The sequence below is a fragment of the Loxodonta africana genome, chromosome 22 (assembly GCF_030014295.1).
Source record: "Loxodonta africana isolate mLoxAfr1 chromosome 22, mLoxAfr1.hap2, whole genome shotgun sequence".
NCBI lineage: Eukaryota > Metazoa > Chordata > Mammalia > Proboscidea > Elephantidae > Loxodonta > Loxodonta africana.
Window position 1 is genome coordinate 63,002,577 of NC_087363.1, and position 20,133 is coordinate 63,022,709.

A 20,133-nucleotide genomic window follows, 5' to 3' on the forward strand; every position below is an offset into this window, starting at 1 on the left:
TTTGACATCAACCTATTTTTTTTTTTTTTTTCGCACACCAGTTCTTGATGTGTGTTTGGAAGAGGATACCATGGGGCCTTACAGAGGGAGATAAGCATATAAGACCCTAATAAATCTGTTGCCTTTCTGACTCAGAGACCCAACAGTTCAGAGTAGAACTGCCCCCTAGGGTTTCCAGGGAGTGGCTGGTGGATTCAAACAGCTGACCTTTTAGTTAGCAGCTGAGCCCTTAACCACTATACCACCAGGGCTCCAAGTATATAAGAATCAGTCCATATTCAAGAATTAATCTGCTTTTTTGTATTAACTGCAAGTATTGTTTATTTGTTATGCTTTTTATTTGTTTTCATGCTGATAGGATGCAGTTTTCTGTTTTCTCCTTTACTTTAACAAATAATACCTTGGTTGTTGCATTTTTTTTTGTTGTTGTTGCATTAGTTGGTTAAAGCAAGATATGAATGAGATGAGAACTGTGACTTATTTTACTTAAATAACGTGCACCTTCTGTGTTTGTTTACCAACTGCACCCCTCCTCAGAAATTTTCGGGAAAAGGTGGCCTTTAGAAAATACCTAGGGGGAAAGGGGGGCGTGGTTGGCAAAGAAGGTAAAGGGTAGATCAGGGATTGTCAACCTTTAATATGTAAAGGGTATTGGGAGGTGACTTACCCACCGGCCCCCCACCTTGGCTGCCTAATCAGAAGTCTTGGGCCCAGAGCATTCATTCCCTGATAAGGGAGTCTGGGAACTGAGCTGTCTCTTCTCTCTGTGAGTAAAGCATTACTCCATCCAGTGGCAGTGTGTAAGTCGAGATTTTGTTGATGATCTTGGACCTTGGCTCAACAATTTGACCCAACAAGCAGAGTTGACAAAGGGTTGGTTAGTGAATATTTTAGGGTTTGTGGTCCATGCTGTCTGTTGCAGCTATTCAGCTCTGCTGTTGTCTTGTGAAAGCCGCCATAAACAATTGGTAAATGAATGGATGTGACTGCATTCCAATAAAAAATTATGTATGAGAACAGGCAGCAGTGGAATGACCTAAGGCCATGGTTTGCCAGCCCCTGACTTAGACTCTCATTTCAGGCTCTCTCTTTTGTACCCATTTGTAGCCCTCTTGGCCCTATGCAAAGGCGGAGGTGGTGTAATTTGAGGATCACCAAAGGCCTCCTCTTTTTTTTAACCGAATCCTTTAGGCAAAAATCTCTTCTGTCAATTATGATGCCTGACATACCAGGCATTAAAATAATTTCTTCAGAAGAAACCCTTATGTATTTAGAAAATGGCTTTTTTTTATTGAAAACCATAGGTACTTAAACATATGTAAACTCCAGTAGGCATTAGTTTTGACTTACTGTAACCAGAGGTCTGGAATTATAAGGAAATGAAACAAAGGGCAGATAATGTTTAGAGACACAAAGGAAGGAAAGTTCTGTGGCTTGGAATGCAACAGTGGGAAGCCCTAAGTATAAGAAAGTGCTGTTCTATGGGACGTAATAATAATAATAGCCAGGCTCTCAGTGAAACTAAGTCCCTTCCATATAGCCTCCTTCCACCAACACCATGCAGAAGAAACTATTCTGATTCCTATTTTATAGGCAAGGCCATTGGGGTTTAATATGTGCCCAGCATCACTTGGCTAGTAAGTGGCATATTTGTAATTCATACTCAGGTGTCTGGATGCCAGAGTCCTGCGTTAAGTGATCAAGCTGAAGGAAGCGCATTTAGGCCGATGAAACATTGTAGACTAAGGCAGTAAAGCAGGAAAACACTGTGTGTTTGGGGCTGCTTTTACAAATATTGAGCAGGTGTAACAAAAATGTCTCTCAGGAGTCCATTCTCATTAAAATGGTTAATTCCCCTCTTTTTCACTCCCCCTCCCCCCCCCCAAAAAAATTTACACTTTAAGGGTGGTGATTTGATCTTGGATCACCTTTCTTAATTCATAGGTCCCCTTTCTTCTTGTCAGTTATTGTCAAATCGATTCTGACTCATGGTGACCCCAGGTGCGCAGAGTGGAACTGCTCAGTAAGGTTTTCAAAGCTGTGGCCTCTCAGAAGTAGGTCACCAGACCTGTCTTCTGAGGCTCATCTGGTGGATTCAAACCACCAACCCTTTGGCTAATAGTTGAGAGCTTAACTGTCTGCGCTGCGCCCTTCCTTACCTGATATTTATATAATGTTTCTAACTTCCCAAGCACTTGGACATATGTAAACATAGTTAACATCGTTTGGTTTTCTCTACAGGCAGGGAAAGCTGGCAAGGGATCATTTATTCCGCAATCACTGTCTTCAAGCTCTGGGTTAAGTATAATGTTCTCTCAAGGTGGTTTCCAAACAGTAAACTCATTTCTGTGCTTGATACACGTGTCATAGCCTCAGGAAAGTGTCTTTTGAAAATCTGGCTTTGCAGACATTTAGCTGGGACTGCCACCTGAACTTTGCATATATATCCATTAATTATGTGCTCTCTCAAGTAGCTTATAACCGTAGTCTTTGTAAGGGGTAAAGATCAGCTTGAAACTATTTTGATTTAGTAGTTTATTGATTTCTACTAAGAATTCTTTTATTTGAAACTCTTCACTTAGGAGGTCAATTTGATAGCCTTTGCCCATTAATTTTGAAGATGTCAGTTACAAGTAATCTTGCCAATGAGTAATGGAGGAGCTAAAATTACTAATAAATTAATTAAAACATATTTATAAACCCAGTGCAAAGCCAAGAATGAAGTTGCTTTTCTGTTGATTATTATACTGGTCATTAACTGCTGAGAAAATGGCATTGTAGCAAGCAGAGAACATTTGCCAATTCCTTTGGTAATTGTAGGATTCCATCATTAAGATTTCAGTATTCTGGAAAGTAATTACTCATTCGTTCCATGTATTTACAGTGTGTGGGTAAAGCAGTTGGACATTTTGTGGCAAGAGTAAGGACTCGGGCAGATATTAGCTTCCATTGTCAGTGCTACTTTAATTTGTGATTGAGACGTTTATTTATGTTGAGTTTTGTTAGATATTAACATGCCAGCTCTGCACAGGTTTGTGTCAAGGCACTTGAGTGCTGTGTTGGAGAGACCTTTGGAAAATTCTTCCCTGTAGGTCTGTAACTTCAGATGCCATAGAGCTCCAATATTTTTTTCCTAGGAAACGAATGAGATTAACAGACCATTGCTTTTGGAGGCAGTGACAGTTCAGTGGTAGACTTTGTACTTCATTCGAAAGACCCAGGTTGGATCCCTATCAATACACTACGCGCATAGCCGCCACCTGTCTGTTGGTAGAGGCTTGCATGTTGCCATGATGCTGAACAGATTTCAGCAGAGCTTCTAAACTAAGATGGACTAGGAGGAAAGGCCTGGTGCTCTGTTTTCAGAAATCAGCCAGTGAAAAACCTTATGGGTCACAAGAGTCTGAGCTACAGCAGCTGGTCGTGGGGATGGCACAGGAGCAGGCAATGTTTGATGCTGTTATGTGTGGAGTCGCCATGAGTTGTGGGCAGCTTAGCAGCGTCTCACAACAACCGTTGCTTTTGCATGAGATATGTCAGGATTGTTTCCCTTTCAAGAGTTAGGTGCATATTAGCAATGCTGAGGGAGAACAGGTAAGTTCTTGGTCAAAGAGCCCTGCCTACCAATATGCCAAATAAAGTAAAAGAATGTTATGATTGAGTGCCATCATAGACAACTAATTCCTGCTCAAGGCAGAAAATAAAATGTGTCAGAACCCAGACACCCAGATATATCCCTTTTCTCCCACAAACTGTTCTTCAGTGCACATGTAGAAGATCTCCTGTCAACCAAAGAGTCACAGTGTGGTTCTTCCCTATCATCTAGTGATTTTCTCTGGTTCAGGACTATTGGCCATCAAGACAGTTGGGGACTTCCACCACCAGACAGATGGTGGAGAAAATAGTGCTGACAATACCTGGCGTCCTGTCATTGCAACTGACCAGTCTTAGTCTCTTAGCGTTTTATGATTTGGATTAAAGGAATCATAAGGTGATCCCATACAAATCAAGGGGATGACACTAGTTTTAGCAGACCCGAAAGCACCCAGGTCCCTGGGTGGTACAAACAGTGTGTGTTGCCTACTGACCTAAAGGTTGATGGTTTGAACCCACCCAGTGGAAGAAGGCCCTGGTCATCTGCTTACATAAAGGTTACAGCCAAGAAAATTCTATGGAGCATTTCTATTCTGTAACACACGGGGTTGCCGTGAGTTGGAATTGACTTGACGGCAGTAAGTTTGGTTTTGGTAAAGCAAGTATGTCAGCAGAAAAGGCGTTCTTGTTCCCATTTTCCAAATAAGAAAATCGAGTCCCAGAGAGGAAAGGTTATTTTATCAAGGCTACAGAGGTAGTTAAGAATCAAGTGGAAAGCTGTTGATTTTTGCCTAGCGTTCTTTCCACTAAATCTTTCAAAAAATATTAGTAAGGATACTGATTAAATAAAAGGTCACTTTGCAAGACACATGAGACTATCTCGGCGACTCCTGTCTGGAGAGGAGATGTGAAGGTTGAGGGGGACAGAAGCTAGCTGCGCAGACCCAGGAACACAGGGTGGAGAGAAGGAATGTGCTATCTCAGTAGGGGCAGAGCAACTAGGAGTATATAAAATAGAAAGGTGTATATAAGGTTTTGTATGAGAGACTGACTTGATTTGTAAACTTTCACTTAAAGCACAATAAAAATTTAAAAAGAAAAATAGTTTCAAAAGGCCAGCTATCGTCATAAAAAATAAAAATGTTTCATTCAAGGAAAGCTAGATATCGCACTAGTTTTTATATCATAAATATAAACTTTATTAAATAGCACTATAACACTCACATTTGGGGTCTGCTTATTAAAAGCAAGGAAACCCTGGTGGCATAGTGGGTAAGGGCTACAGCTGCTAACCAAAGGGTCAACAGTTCAAATCCGCTAGGCGCTCCTTGGAAACTCTATGGGGCAGTTCTACTCTGTCCTATAGGGTCACTATGAGTTGGATTTGACTCGATGGTACTGGGTTTGGTTTGGTTGGTATTAAAAGCAAATGGACTGTTTTGCTTGCTGATATTTTAAAATCAGTCATCCTTGTCCCTGGACATTTTGTTGACCTCTTGCAAAACAATTAAGTAATAAACTTTAATAAGAATCCAAAAAAAAAAAGTTCACTTTGCATCCTCAGAAGAAGGACAAAGAAGGTCAACAGGATTAAGCAGTATGGTCTAGATTCTCTTTCCTTAAAATAGGTGATAATTTGTTGTAAAAATGGAGAACCAAAGCTGTATGTAGAATTGTCTGTCTCTCTTAAAAGAGAAATGTGATAATCAGCAGTTAAAACAATATAAAAATGGAGAATCAAAGTGGTATGCAGCATTGCCCACCTATAGCTTTTAATGGGTGACGGTGACTTTTGTTGTAATTTTGTTGAGCAGAGACCAACAGATGTAAATTACCATGCTCTCTACAAGAATGAAAGAGACCTGGTGGTGCTGTGGTTAAGTGCTCGACTACTGACCAGCAGCTCCACAGGAGAAAATGTGGCAGTTTCTCCCATAAAGATTATAGCCTAGGAAACCCTACAGAGCAGTTCTACTCTGTCCTGCAGGGTCACTATGAGTTGGAATCAGCTCGACAGCAATGGGTTTAGTTTTGGGTTTTTTCCTACTGGAATGTAAGTCCCTTGAGAACAGGAACCATGTCATATTTGGCTTGGTTGCCCCAAAGATTAAAGGTCAAGAAAGGCAGAATAGCTCCTCCTGCCTGTAGCATGAACGAAAATGACAGCATCTTACCTTTTTTCTTCCTGTGCCTTCTAGGCTGGAGGACTTAATTTATAGATCCCCAAAAGATACTCAGATGTGTTCCTTTGTTCTTTGTCCAGTTGTCTGTTTTGATGCCAAGATAAACTTTGATGACAACGCAGAATTCCGACAAAAGGATATATTTGCCATGGACGACAAATCAGAGAACGAGCCCATTGAAAACGAAGCTGCCAGATACGATCTAAAATACATAGGACTGGACGGGAACATTGCTTGCTTCGGTAAGAAAGTAGTTATATCAAAAGAATGCTTTGAGGATTTTTACAGATTTGAGGTAGCCCTGATTTCTGAAATGTTATTCCCCAATAACAGGTAAACATAGCAGTGCTTTTCTAACCAAAAGGTTTTAGGAACCAATCTGAAGTTTTCATCTGAAAGTTCATTTTGGTCAGCGATCACGGGATTGAAGTCGATTTTCTCAACTTCGGCAGCATTGAGATTTGGGGCTGAATAATGACATTGTGGGGCTGTCTTGTGGATTGTAGGATGTTTAGCAGCATCCCTGACCTCTACCTACTGGATAGCACCAGTACCCCCCAGTTGTGACAACCAAAGATGTCTCCAGACATTGCCAAATATATTGAGAAAGGTAAAATCGCCCCCGTTGAGAACCACTGGTCTGAAGCATCTCAGTTAAACTTTGCTAAAATTCAGAGCCTTTGCTATTAAGTCACTGTAAATATATAAGAAACTATTCTGAAACTTAGATTTTAAGTAAAATTGCTTTCTTTGGGGAAGCAGAAGAGGACATATACTTGAATCATTATACCAAAGGTTTAGACTTTGTGATAACCAAATGATAAAATATTTAATCCATTATGCCAGTTTATTAATGAGACAGTTGATTTCGTCATTCTCATCTAAGTTTGTGAAAATGGCTTATTCAGCTGAGATAAGAACGGGTCTGTAGAGGCAATACAATTTCTGTTATTGTCCACAGCTTATAGCACTGAGATTTATACTCTTCTGACTTAATTGCAAAAGACTGTGTTTCTTGTAGAACCAATTCATTGTGCTGGAAACTGAGGTCTTAATCTTAATGGAATTAAAATGAAAAAGATTTGTAGCTCATTAAACCACCAGTATCATATTCAGAACTGAAGAGACCTCATCCGGTAGCTTGCTGTTCAATACAATAGAAGATGATATCCAATTACAAGTGATATCAAAAGGCCTTGCTTTTTATTGGTGCAATAAGTGTGATGTACTGGTTCGCTCACATCATTGCGATCCTGATAAGCTAATGCACTCTCAACATGTGTAAGCATTTAGAAAGGAAAAAGATACAATGGTGTGTTTAGGAGATACTAAATACGGAGCCTTTGTAGTCTCTGTAGGTGTGTGCGTGATTCGACCAACTGGAAACATCAGCAGCTGCAGTGAACACTTCAGATTGTTTTAACCGTTAGATTAGTTGCTTTGTACTTAAATTGACCACAGTTCAGAGACTTACATGGGTAATTCGAGGGTCAGGAAGAGTAAAGGGTATTTTGCCTTGAGAGTTTTTAGTGGGGTCAAGAGATTTTTTTGTTTTCCAACCTGAGGGAAATGATTTTACGTAGTTAAGCATAAAGAGCAAAAGAAGTGCAGTTGATCAATAAAACGTGGCTCTTGAAAACAACAATGGTGATAGTAACTCTTTTTTATGCGGTTTCTTAAGAAAAGCTCCTAAGTTGTTAGCACGTATTGGTTCTAGTTTTAATACGCTACCCTCCACTGCCATTGAGTGGATCCCAACTCATAGTGGTTTCCAAGGGGTGGCTGGTGGATTTGAACTCTCAACCTTTTGGTTAGCAGCCGTAGCCATAGCTCTTAACCACTGCACCACCAGGGCTCCTTATCAGGATGCCAGTGAAAATATATTAACATGAAAGAGAAACAAGGTGTAGGAATACTATTTTTGGTGCTGTCATTTGTTCATATGTTTTCTAAGTTTAGCCAGGTAACATTATATAAATATGCATGGTTATAGAAAGTGTAAAAACAGTATGAAACCTTACTGAAGGTGGGGCTCCTGTGGTTCAGTCTCAGAGGTATGCCATGTTCCAAGGAGCATATTCTCAGCAAACAAAAAATTAAAGGGATTCCCTTCTTTACTCAAGTCTCTTAAAGAATATTAAAAAGAAGGTAATTCATGGACCCTAGCAACTTCTCACAGATTTTTCTTTCTCTCCCAATTACACTCTATACTTTGCTGAACCTAAAACTTCCCCCTCTAATACTAGACCAAATTAATTACTTTTTAGAACTCTTCCCTTCTTTGTTTTTCCCAGATTGATTTAACTTCTCATTAAATCTTTCTACTCGTATACAGTCCTGTTTGGTTTATCCTTTGTGTGCACATTTCCAGATTCTTTCTCCTAAAGGTCTGTGAACTTATTAAGTTAAAAAAAAAATTCCAAACAGGACAGAAATTAGGCTGGCAGAGATGGAGCTTTCTTTTGGCAACATGGGACAGGGAAAGCTTATGTCCCTTTCATGTTACTAAATGTATCCCTTTTGTGTATCATTTGCATTTCACAGTGAATGGTGCTGGGCTGGCCATGGCGACCTGTGACATCATTTCCCTTAATGGTGGGAAGCCAGCCAACTTCCTGGATCTTGGTGGTGGAGTAAAGGAAGCTCAAGTGTATCAAGCGTTTAAATTGCTTACAGCTGATCCTAAGGTAATGTTCTCATTTCTCACCATCAAGAGCTGTCTTGTTCATGGTGCTGAGGTTTAATAATAGCCCAGCACGTACTTTGCAGCCACAGATGCAAATCCTACCTGAATACAACATGGTTTAATTCCTCGGCGCTGAAAGGTGGACTGGTAGGTGGGAGGCAATAAAAGAGGTACAGTGCTCCAAACAGTGAAATTTTGGCTGACGTTATACCTTATGTGAGTAACTTACACTGAAGTGTTTAGTTCTATGCTTACTGGACTTAAGCAGGACTCATCTTCAGACCCCTTCAACAAAGATGCAAAAGGTATTATCATAAATTTAGAGATGAAAGAAAATTCTAGAATTATAGGATCATATATCACCGGGAAACAGTGGCCACCACCTCTTTCTGAATACTTTTTAATTTTCATCTTTGACCATAGCAGTTCGTAACACATGATCTAAGTAGCATATAACTGTACACAGTTTTATAGTTTCCGTTGTTGCTTCCTTCGCATGCAACATTTCTTCTTAACTAGAATATGGCTTTCTCCAGTGTGGAGGTTTTATCTTCCAATGTGTTACCACATTCATGCTAGGTGTGTAGTAAGTATTACATAAATATTGAGTCAGTTACTTCAGTACCCAAGGCAGGTACCAGTGTGCTTTGTTTCAACAGTAGGTAAGTCAGTTGTCTGCGATAACAAAGTTTGGTACATATTTATTATGTGGAACGACTAGAATTTTTTGAATGTCTGATATGTGTGCTTATTTAATTCTTTTAACAGTCCTGTGAGGTAGGCATGTACCAGAATCATTTGCTATTAAGCTTTATTTGAGGATCATTATCTTGAGATTGCTAGAGTGGCTAATACATCCTCTTGGTTCCTAGTACATTTGAAGACCCACGAACTCCAGACCATCACCAAGAAAATCACAAATAAAAACAATACCCTTTTTTTTTTTTAAGAAATGTGACCTGAACTTAATCTGGAAGCTTCCTATTAATACGTATACTGAGACTAGCCTATTTTGGTTCACATGCATAAAAAATTTTGTCCTATATTAGTAGTGTGTTTGTCTGTTTTCATTATGACTTAGATAGTTGGTAACCTTATGTTTTTGCTAACTCCTTTCTTCTGATTCACAAAATAAATGGGAAAATATTGTCAGCTAGTTATCTTCAATTTTCCAAGACCGTTCAGGAATAGCAATGTCATTGAAGTCCAAGGTCACGCAGCCATGAAGAAACTGTTTGCACTTGATTGTTCTGCTTGTGTAAGCGCCTGTTCTCATTGGTTTGGTTGGAATATTATCAGTGATTCCCTAATCATTTCTTAGTTTACTTATCCCTTCCTTCTTCTATTTTCTAAGGGAAGAAATGTTTTCCTCCCAGAGAGTCTCAAACCAGTTGCAATCTGTAAATAACTGGCTCTTTCAGCTGCTTAAACCACAAAGTACCCAGAGGATAGGTGACTCTAATAAAATACTCAACTCTTAGCATTTACTGAAATTCAGTGCTATGAGTAATAGAGAGGCGTCAAGAGATTAACTTCACCAGGGCAATCATAGGGTTTTTTTTGAAATATCTTTTCTTAAGGGCTGATCCAGGATTTTAATTTTGTGAAAGTACAGGAGAGGAAAGAAAAATCACTCGCAGAGTCTTTTTTTTTAACCATTCTCTTCAAATATTTTAACTTTACCCAATGGAATATTTTCAGCTGCTTAGAGTATTTAACCTTTTTTGAGATTGGCTGTCATCTTGAGTAGGTAAAGGTTTGTGGGCGTTGTTTTATTTTCCTCCTGCTGTACCAGGAAGGTGAATGCATGGCTCATCTCACGGTGTACTTTCCAAATCCTGGAATTTCAGAGCTGGTTAAAAGCACAGAAATGGATTTTCAATCCTGCCATTGCTTTATAGATTGCAGAGCACAGTGGCTAAAAAATAGTACAGACAAGTTGATTTGATTTTGCAAAGAAACTGGCCATAGTCTGGCAGTAATTATTTCAAATAGAACCACATCCAGCTGCCCAGAAGTAGAGATCCCCGAGGGCCCAAAGCTAATTATTTCAAAGGTATCGATTTTCTTGTTAGATGTAAAGATTAGTCAGTTTAATACACTGAAACTCAAAATTACAAAAGGCCTGTTGTTGTTAAACTTAAGTCAACTGATACTAACAGCTGCTTGTTTGTCCTGCATACAGGGTAGTTCTATTGGTCAAGTGAAAAACGCAGCATCGTTCAGGTAGCGGCTTGTGGATTGCCATGTGTTTTCACTCGTGATGTCAGCCGTAGAGCTGAAGTTTTGTTCGCGTTTCTTTTGCTTGACTGTTAGCCCAAATGCTGATTTTTATTTGCACCTAATATGTATGTCTTTATAATTAGTATGTTCCATATTTGCTTGTAATATGTATGAAACAGAGTTCCTCTGCCAAACTATCTTTTCAAAATATCTCAGTAACTCAACTCACATGAAGTGGATTATTAAATATTTTATAATTCCCGTATTTTCCTGCTGCTCTTGGAATGAGAAAAAGGTAATAAGAGTTTGTCCTGCTAGTGGTGGAATAGATCTGATCTTACCTTTATCATCTTGACTAAAAGAATTCTGAGCGCTAGTATTCCTAAAATCGTAGGAAGTAAAACTGATACAAAACAGGGAATAGTTGGAAGGCTATGTGGTGATCTGTTAAGAACTGGAACACATTTGAAGAGAAGACATTAAATGGAATGTTATTCTTGGATTTTTGTTTTCCTGAATTATGCTTTGGCTTTTATTTCTAATTCTAAACTTAGAATTCTAAAGGTGTAAAAAAAATGAGCGTAGCAGCATCTGGAGTATGTAAAATGTCTCACGCAAATGAGTGACAGGAGAGGATAGTTGACGTGCATCACAACAGTAACCCCAACTCAGTGGCCGAAGTTAAGCCTGTCTGTTACCTTCCGTTGCTTTCCGTAGACCAGATTTTGAAAAGTATATGATTGGCATTGGTGAAGTATCTGCACATGAGTTGACTGTACTTCCTGGTTTAAATCCAACTTAGAGTCATGTTTTCAAAGCCCTTTAAATGTCTGGGAAGAAATCTGCCACATAAGCACCAAATACTAATTTAAGCATGGAGGAATTTTTAATGGGCCTCTGGGGCCAGAAAAAAACAAAAAAACCAAACACATTGACATCGAGTCGATTCCAACTCATAGTGTCTGTATAGTACAGAGTAGAACTGCCCCATGGGGTTTCCAAGGAGCAACTGGTAGATTTGAACTGCTGACCTTTTTGGTTAGCAGCTGACCTCTTAACCACTGTGCCACTAGGGCCAGATTGCCTGGGTTGTTTTCCACTTACTGCTTGTGGGACCTTGGGCATGTTATTTAACTTCTATGTGCCTTGTTTTCCTCATTTATAAAATAGAGGTAATAATGATACTTACCTCCTACCAGTTGCCATCGAATCAACTCTGACTCATGGTGACCCCATGTGTATCAGAGAGGACTGTGTTCCACAGGGCTTTCGATAGTTAATTGTTTGGAAGTAAATCTTCAGGCCTTTCAGTTAACAGCTGAGCGTGTTAACCATTTGAACCATTCAGTGATCTGTGCTTACCTCATGTTGTTGTTGTTATTGTTGTTAGTTGCTGTCGAGTTGATCCTGACTCATAGTAACCCTATGTGTGCAAAGTAGAACTGCTCCATAGAATTTTCAAGGCACTGACCTTTCCGAACCAGAATGCCAGGCTTGTCTTTTGAGATACCTCTGGGTGGGTTTGAACTGTCAGCCTTTTGGCTAGTAGTCGAGCGCTTAACCGTTTGTTTTATTACACGAGTTTAGATACACACACACACACACACACATACCCTTTTAGAGAGGCAGCAATTTCATATGAAAATTATCACTTAAAAACTAATCAACTTTTATTAATAAAAGTATAACCTACATACAGAAAAGTATACAAATGATAAGTGCATAGTTTGATGAATTAATACACAATGAACACAGTCATGCTGCGTCCAGCCAGATCAAGAAGTAGAACATGACCAACCCAGAAGCCCCCTTACATCTTCTCCCAACCCTTCCCTTCCCCTGCTTTCTTCCTAGAAATACCCACTATTCCGATTTTTAATATCATAGATTTGTTTTGCTGGCTTTTTAATTTAACATAAATAGAATCATACAATGCTTGCTCTTAAATATTTGGTATCTTTTACTCAACCTTTTGTTTGTGAGATTCATCCGCGTTGTATGTAGCAGCGGCTCATTCACTCTTGTTCCTGTGTAGTATTCTACTGTATAACTCTACCAGAATTTATCTGTCCATGCTTATGTTGGTAGACATTTGCATTATTCTTAGTTTTGGCCATTGTGAATAACGCCCCTGTGAGCATTCTCGTATATGTCTTTTGGAGGACATTTCTGTGGAATATATAACTAGGACTAGAATTTTTGGATCCTTTTTTTAGGGCATGCATTGATACTCTAAATCATTTATGCAAATGTACCAACTTACATTCTCACCAACAGTGTGTGAGGGTTTCAGTTTCTCCACACCCTCACCACCCTTTCGTACTGTCAGTCTTTTTAATTTCAGCGGTTCTGGTACGTGTATTTCATTGTGATTTTAAGGAAACTTTCCCTCATGACTACTAAGTCTGAACACCTTTTCATATGTTTATTAAGCATTTGGATATTTTAAACTTCTGTCACTTTATCTGTAAGGTACATATGAAAACAATACTCTAAAGCACTGCTTTGAATATTGCGGTAGAATGAATTACTTAATACGGCCCTTCTAGCCATAGTCTTTGTGACTTAAACACAATGATTGAATGGGACTATGCAAATAAGGTAGATGGAATCCGAGATGGTTGGGGTTGTGTGTTGGCTTGGCTGGGCCCATGATTCCCAGTATTATGTGACTGTCCTCCATTTTGTGATCTGATGTAATTACCTTCTATTTTATGTGTTATAAATCCTAACCTTTATATGGTAGTGAGGCAGGATTAGTGTGGAATGTATCTTGAGTCACAGCCTTGCAGGGGGGTGTGACTCGGGTCCCACCTTACTGAAGTCACACCCTTCCCTGGGGTATGTTTGCATCCAGTGTATATGTGTCAGTACTCTGGTGGGGCTTGCTCTTTCTCTGCATCTGGCTTCTGTGTCTGGCTGATCATTGTCAGATCTCTGGTTCTTGGAACTTGAGCCAGCAGACTGCCATCTAACCTGCCCATTCTGGGATTCATTAGCTTTTGCAGCCCTATTGGCCAGCAGCCTACTGTCGGATCTGATTTGCTAGCTTCTGCAGCCTTGTGAGCCAGCAGCCTGTCATCTGACGCGCCGACTTGGGTTTGTCATCCCCTGCAGCCACGTGGGTCGGGAAAAGACTATGCCTGACCCACGGATTTGGAACTTGCCAACCTCCACGGTCACATAAGCCATTTTCTTGATATGGTTTGTGAGTTCTGTAAGATGCTGCCTGGAATTATGGAACCCAAAGACAGGAGGGAGAGTACTCAGGGGAGGAGGAGCAGTTGATGTTAGAGATACAGCAATTTGGAAAAGTTGGACTTTTGGGACATTTTTAACCTCTGCTTCGTAGGAACCAGCTTTGTGCTGATCCTTATAAAAAAAATTATTCACTCAAGTATCAACTGAGATAATATATGTGGAGGTTTTGGCAAAAAGTTTTTAAAGCAAAATAAAAACTTTAATTTGTGTTGTTTTTCCGAGTGTTCCCAAAACTTAGATATAGAATTATTGAAACAGTAGGAATTAAGTGAGCATCTACAGAAATAGGTGTCTGGATCAGGTTCATTGACACCAGCGTTACTGCATGTGTTATTTTTAAATTGATGAAATATGTAAGCAGTTCAGTAGCTTGCAGTGATTCTTTGTTCAGATAACCAAGAGAACACAATGTAATAAAGGAAAGAGCCAGGAAATTTTATTTGATATAAATTTAAGAGACCAGCTCTTTTAGCTCTGCGGTATGTGCTTCGAAATTATATGCATTTCAGGCTAAAGAAGTGCAAGCCGTGTTTTCAGTATCAAGTTTATGTAAGTGCCTTAAGGTTTAATAGATAAGTTTTGGGATTAACGTATACTAAATGCCTCATATTTTTTAAAATTATTGTATGTACATTTAGAGGGGATTTAAATGCAAAACAAAATATCTTCCTTTTCTTTTATATGCATGTTTATCTCAGGCATGAAGCGAAACCAGTTCATTACATACCACACGTAATTGCTGAAACACCTTACCCACCAGTGATAAAGTGACTTTCTAGGGTAATAAAGCTCATGTGGAGATTTATTTTCAGACATAATGCCTGAAACTTTACACAATATGAGCATTATTTGTGAAATTACTACCCTGCATTCTTATCCTTACAGGCCTATTTGAAAACAAATTTAACTTTCGTATAATTTTTTTTTTTTATATAGAGTCAGAAAGATTAAAAGTTCAGGCAACCATTCTTTATGGTGATAGTCTAGTCTGAGAAGAATGAACATGATTTCAGTCTTATGAATTTACAACCTGTCATTTGGCTTCCCCTTCCACGTAGACTAGCCCCACGTTTAGCTGGAGAAAGTGAAACCCTGTGCCTGGGGCTCTTTTCTCTTCCTGTCCTCACAATGGTGTTCCCACTCTTGTGAATTCGTACATGTTGATTTTGCATTTATTTCCTGATAGCCAGCTGATTAGAATTTCAGAAATGTCTGGCTCTCCATGCCCAACTTAGACTCAGCCCATTTTATCTGCCAATACTTCTCAGTCATAGCTAGGTGCTGGCAACGGCAGTTGGTTCCATGTCTCACCCATGCTCAGTGTGTCTGATAGCTGCCACATTTTCAAAACATCCCTAATGGAACACTCTAAATCTATTTTCATGTTCCTTGCTGACTTAGTCTCAGAAATAAGGCAAAAATAATGTTTTTACTCTCTTCTCTACTTGTCCAAATTCAGATTTTAATGTGCCTTGTTTTGTTTCATGATAAGTGACTTAAAGAATTTAACAGACTTCAGGATTTCTTTGTAAATTTTGTCATTAGCTCTAGTGTGTTCAGTAATTAATTATGAATCTTATATAGATAAGCCTTTGTAGACTGTTAAAGAGAAAAGGAGCATTATTCAAAGCATAATATCAAGCTACAAGTTCCACACCCCCCCCCCCCACTTAATGTTATTTCATGGAGAAAAGAAGAGTTAAATTTAACAGTTGGAAAATAGTGCATTTTCTAGGGAGACGGTCAAATAACATCCAGGAATAATATCAGGAATCTCTGAGTCTTAAGAACAATTTTAGGATGGTGAAGTGATCAAGGCATCTGAAGGTTTTGCTGTTATTATTTTTGAAGTATTATTTGGAGTTGCCCTACATCCTGGTAGAGGAATTATTAGATGTGGGGAGTGAACTTAGAAAAATTATTCAGGAGAACACAGGTTAAATGTCTGGATTGCTAAGGTCTGTGGTTCATCTACTCTGCAGTGCAGGGAGGGCCTGGTGGAGACAAGGGATGGGGGAGACGTGAGACCTTTCACTTCTGCGTCTTGCCTTTATACCTATGGACTGGGTGAATGAATCTCGAGGAAATTTTAGTTTAGTTTTGTAATTTTCACTTAAGGAAAATTATTTCCTTACAACTTTAAGTCCCTTTATACTTTCTGAAAGTTTTTTTCACTTAAATTTTTTGTTTTTATTTTTTACTTTTATAAATTTATATTTCTTACTAAAAATAATGAGATGACAATGTCTCTAACTTTATTCCCCTAGCATAACCACTATTATAATTTTATTACATTTCCTTTGAGCAGTATCTATACATAGCTTCTTTAGAGGGTTACAGTTAGAACACCCTCCTCCTTTTGATTACCCCCCCGCCTTTTTTCTCCCAGCCAGTGTTACATGGTCAGCATCGTCCCATGTTGTTAGCTGGCCTCCCTGACCATCATTCCTATTGGTATTAAAAATGGGCAGTGTTTTAAAGGCATCTTTTACTCAACAGCACTGGGTGTTTTTGGGTATAGAAGATTACTTAACGAAGCCCAGCATGTAAAAGCCCTTTCAAAAGTCTGGGAACTGTGCAAATCGGGTTTGTTTAAAGTAGAGAGCAGTATAGTAAACCATCAAATGCATTAGTAACATGAATGAAAAGCTTTGTGGTATATACGAACTCTTTTTATAACAATAAAAAAAAAAAGAGCCCTGATGTAGAACAAAGCTAGATACCTCTGGAGTGTTTTATACATTTATTACCTGAGTGGACTACTAATATGAGTTAGTCTTAATTATCTCAGGATTAATGGTTAGTTGTTGTTCACTAATATATGATAGAGTCATTCTGAAATGCCTGGATTCCGAAACATCCAAGAATTCCGAGTTGGCTTCATGCCTTGTCCTGGTTGCTCAGTTCAGTGTCTTCCTGAGGTCTCACTGATAGATTCAGTTCACTGAGGCGAGAGGGAGCCAAGAATGAGACTTGCTGCTGGTAGGAAAATAAATTTACCTTTGTTATTCCATGTCCTTTTATGCCAGGATTCTCAATTGAGTTGTTTAGCTAAAGGACCTCATAAGAATCTGCTGACTTCTCTAAGCATTTTCACCAACTTTCCCTTCTACTAAAATCAGTCTTTGTAAAGGAGCAAGACACTGTAGGTGGAATTTCTAAAACAGGTATCTTTTTAATCTCTGTAATCCTCATCAGGTGTCTCCTTGGTGGTCATTTGTTCCTGACTCCCATTTTGTATTTATAATTTACAGCCCTCACCACTACTTATCTTCTCTCCCTTATTCATTCATTTTTCTTTTTATATCCCTGTAAAACTGTCTAGAAGTATTATTTATTTATTTTTCTCTCCTCTTGGTGCTTTTTTCAGTAGACTTTCCATTTGCTCCATATTCTTTAAAAGTAGCTAAAGGGAAAATCCTTTCTTGAGTTGTTTCATTTTTTCTTTTCCTCATGATTTTGATCTTGTTCAGCAGTTATAGTCCTTGTAATGGAGCCCTGGTAATGCACTGGTTAAGAACTCCATTGCTAACCTAAAAGGTTGGCAGTTCGAATCTACCAGCCACTCCTTGGAAAGCCTATGGGGTAGTTCTGCTCTGTCCTATGGGGTCCCTATAAGCCAGAATTGACAGCAGTGGGTTTTTAATGGTCTGTGGAACATGGTAGGTACTCCATGTGTATCCTTCAGAACAAAATCATATTGAGAATCCACATTTCTTTATTTCCAAGTAAGTCATCCAACTGAATGTTCCTCAACCAGGAAAAACTTAATTAATTAATGATTGATCCCAAGCTAGATACCAAGGCCATCTGTTTGGCAAGACTATGATGAGATGGAGAAGCTTGACCACAGCATAGAACTAGACTTGTCCCCCAGCGTCAAGCAAGCGGTGGAGGGAAGGACCTCTTTGCCAGGGTGGGATGAGGTCCCATCCAGCAGCCAGAAGCAGTGGACATTGACAAGAATTGGGTTCAGGGAGAACCGTGGGAACGGGGAGGGTTCTTATCTGAAGCAAACTGTTAGTACAAGACAGAAAGCATACAAACTTCGAGCGGCACCTCCCCAAAATTCAATCATTTAGTCAGTGCTTAGGGGGTTCTCTTAATAAGTAGCCAGTGCACAGTCCCCACCCAGGCTGTAATGCAGACACCAGACTCCATTCGTGAGCAAGATCCTGTAAGCAGAAGCTTGGTTCACTCTTGGAGACTGGAGTACCAGGAAGGTAACTAAGGCAGGAACTCAGCCATAGGAACAAGTCAAGGTGTCAAACATGAGGTCGAAGTGCATCCCACATCACGAATGACTTTACAGGGGTCTCTGAATGTTGAGAGAGCTCCTCAATGACCCCTGAATGAGGTCAAGAGTGGTTCTCCAGGCCACAGAATGACCAAGCTAGACAGAGAGCCGTTCAGAAACATCAGGTAAACGAGAAATTATTGAGCGTTTAGTGGTACAAATGGTTTACATGCTCAGCTACTAACCAAAAGATTGGAGATTGGAGTTCACCCAGAGGTGCCTTGGAGGAAAGGCCTGGCGATCTACTATCAAAAAATCAGCCATTGAAAGCCCTTCAGAGCACAGCTCTACTCGGACACACGGGAACTAACCAGCTGGTTAGTGTACATACCAGGCATTCTTCTTGGCATTGAGGGTGATACAGTGAGGTGAAGTAGTCTTGCTCTACTGGAACTGCCATTCTGGAAGAGGAAGATAAAAAGCCAACGAGTAAATAATTCCATAATATATTGGGTGCTGGTACTTACTAGGGTATAATAAAAATAAAAGGGGGCCTAAAAGTGAGAGGGGTTTGTTATTTCCACAGGTTTGTCTGAAAAGGTCCCTCTGTTGCGTTTACCTTGGGGAGAGAAATGTCACAGCTGTTAAATGCGTCGGAGTTTGGGTTTGTGGGCAGTGACGTGAGTGCCACCAATGATGCAACCTGTCCAGCATTGTTACCCCCAGTTGGAGCCGCCTTCTTTGACCTCGCTCCATTTCTTTACCAGAGTGCTCAGAGCGGTATTGCTTGCTTTATTAATGTTGTTTGCCGATAAAATAAAAAAGTTTTTCCACTTGAATAGTTTACGCAGCAACTTTACCCTAATTTGTGTGGCAACTCTCTTGCAATTAGAAGTCCTTTCTGAATGTCCATGGATATTTTATCTACACATCCAGGACCCTCTCCCGGGAATGCTCTGGTAACCACCTTTGAGATCTCCTGAAATGGAGAACATCGAACACACATATTAGTTAGCGTCCCCAAGGGCTAGCTGGCACAAACCGAGTTAATTATTTTTCTTCCAGTTTATCTGTCGGTTCTCTCATTAATCCTTATCTGTAAGCGTTCTGGAGACCTCTCTTTTTCTCAATTAGAACTCTGGTAGAATATTTTTTGAGCAAACATTTAGGGCCCTGCTCTAATACTCAGAGGCCTTTGGATTGTAAAGAGCGAACAGAAAATCCATTTGGAGCTTTAACCCTTGACCTTCTAGATTTCCCTGGTTTGTTAATCCCAAGCAGTACATTTTCTCTGAGATGGAGACGTAAGTGCTTTGGAATCTTCACTGTGTCATTGTGATCCAAGATTGTTGGCATTTAGGTGGCAGGTGTGAGGAGAAATGCCCAACTCATACTGTAATTAGGATGATGATTTCTGATATCTTTTGTGCGTGTTCTATAACCTGTGATTTGTTGCTTCTAGCTGCCATCAAGTCGATGCATGACTCACGGCGACCACATTGCACAACAGAACAAAACACTGCCTGGCTCAGAGCCATCCCCGTGATGGGCTGCAGATCAGTCTGTTGTGATTCACAGGATTTCGTTGTCTGATTTTCAGAAGTAGATCACCAGGCCTTTTCTCCTAGTCTCTCTAGTCTGGACACTCCACTGAAGTCTGTTCAGCATCATAGCAACATGCAAGCCTCTGCTGATGGATGGGTGGTGGCTGCTCATGAGGTAGATTGCCTGGGAATTGAACCCTGGTCTCCTGCTTGAAAGGCGAGAGTTTTACCACTGATGCCTCACTGCCCCCAAACCTGTGATTAGTGTTCGCATTTAATGAGTGGAGCTTCTTCTCCATTAAGCTGAACTACCAAATGTTGTTGTTAGATGACTTGTAGCAACCCTATAAGACAGAGTAGACCTGCCCGGTAGGGTTTCCAAGGAGTGGCTGGTGGATTTGAACT

The 20,133-nt window shown here is 39.8% G+C and overlaps 1 protein-coding gene across 5 annotated transcripts in view; it reads left to right on the forward strand.

Moving 5' to 3' along the window:
* Nucleotides 1-20,133, forward strand: part of SUCLG2 (succinate-CoA ligase GDP-forming subunit beta) — a 336,565-nt gene that overhangs the window by 196,223 nt on the left and 120,209 nt on the right. For all 5 annotated transcript variants that reach the window (XM_064275024.1, XM_010590066.3, XM_064275025.1 and 2 more), the window contains exons 8-9: nucleotides 5,858-6,019; nucleotides 8,322-8,464. In XM_064275024.1, coding sequence (XP_064131094.1) covers nucleotides 5,858-6,019; nucleotides 8,322-8,464 — 305 coding nt within the window. The remainder of the gene's footprint in view (nucleotides 1-5,857; nucleotides 6,020-8,321; nucleotides 8,465-20,133) is intronic.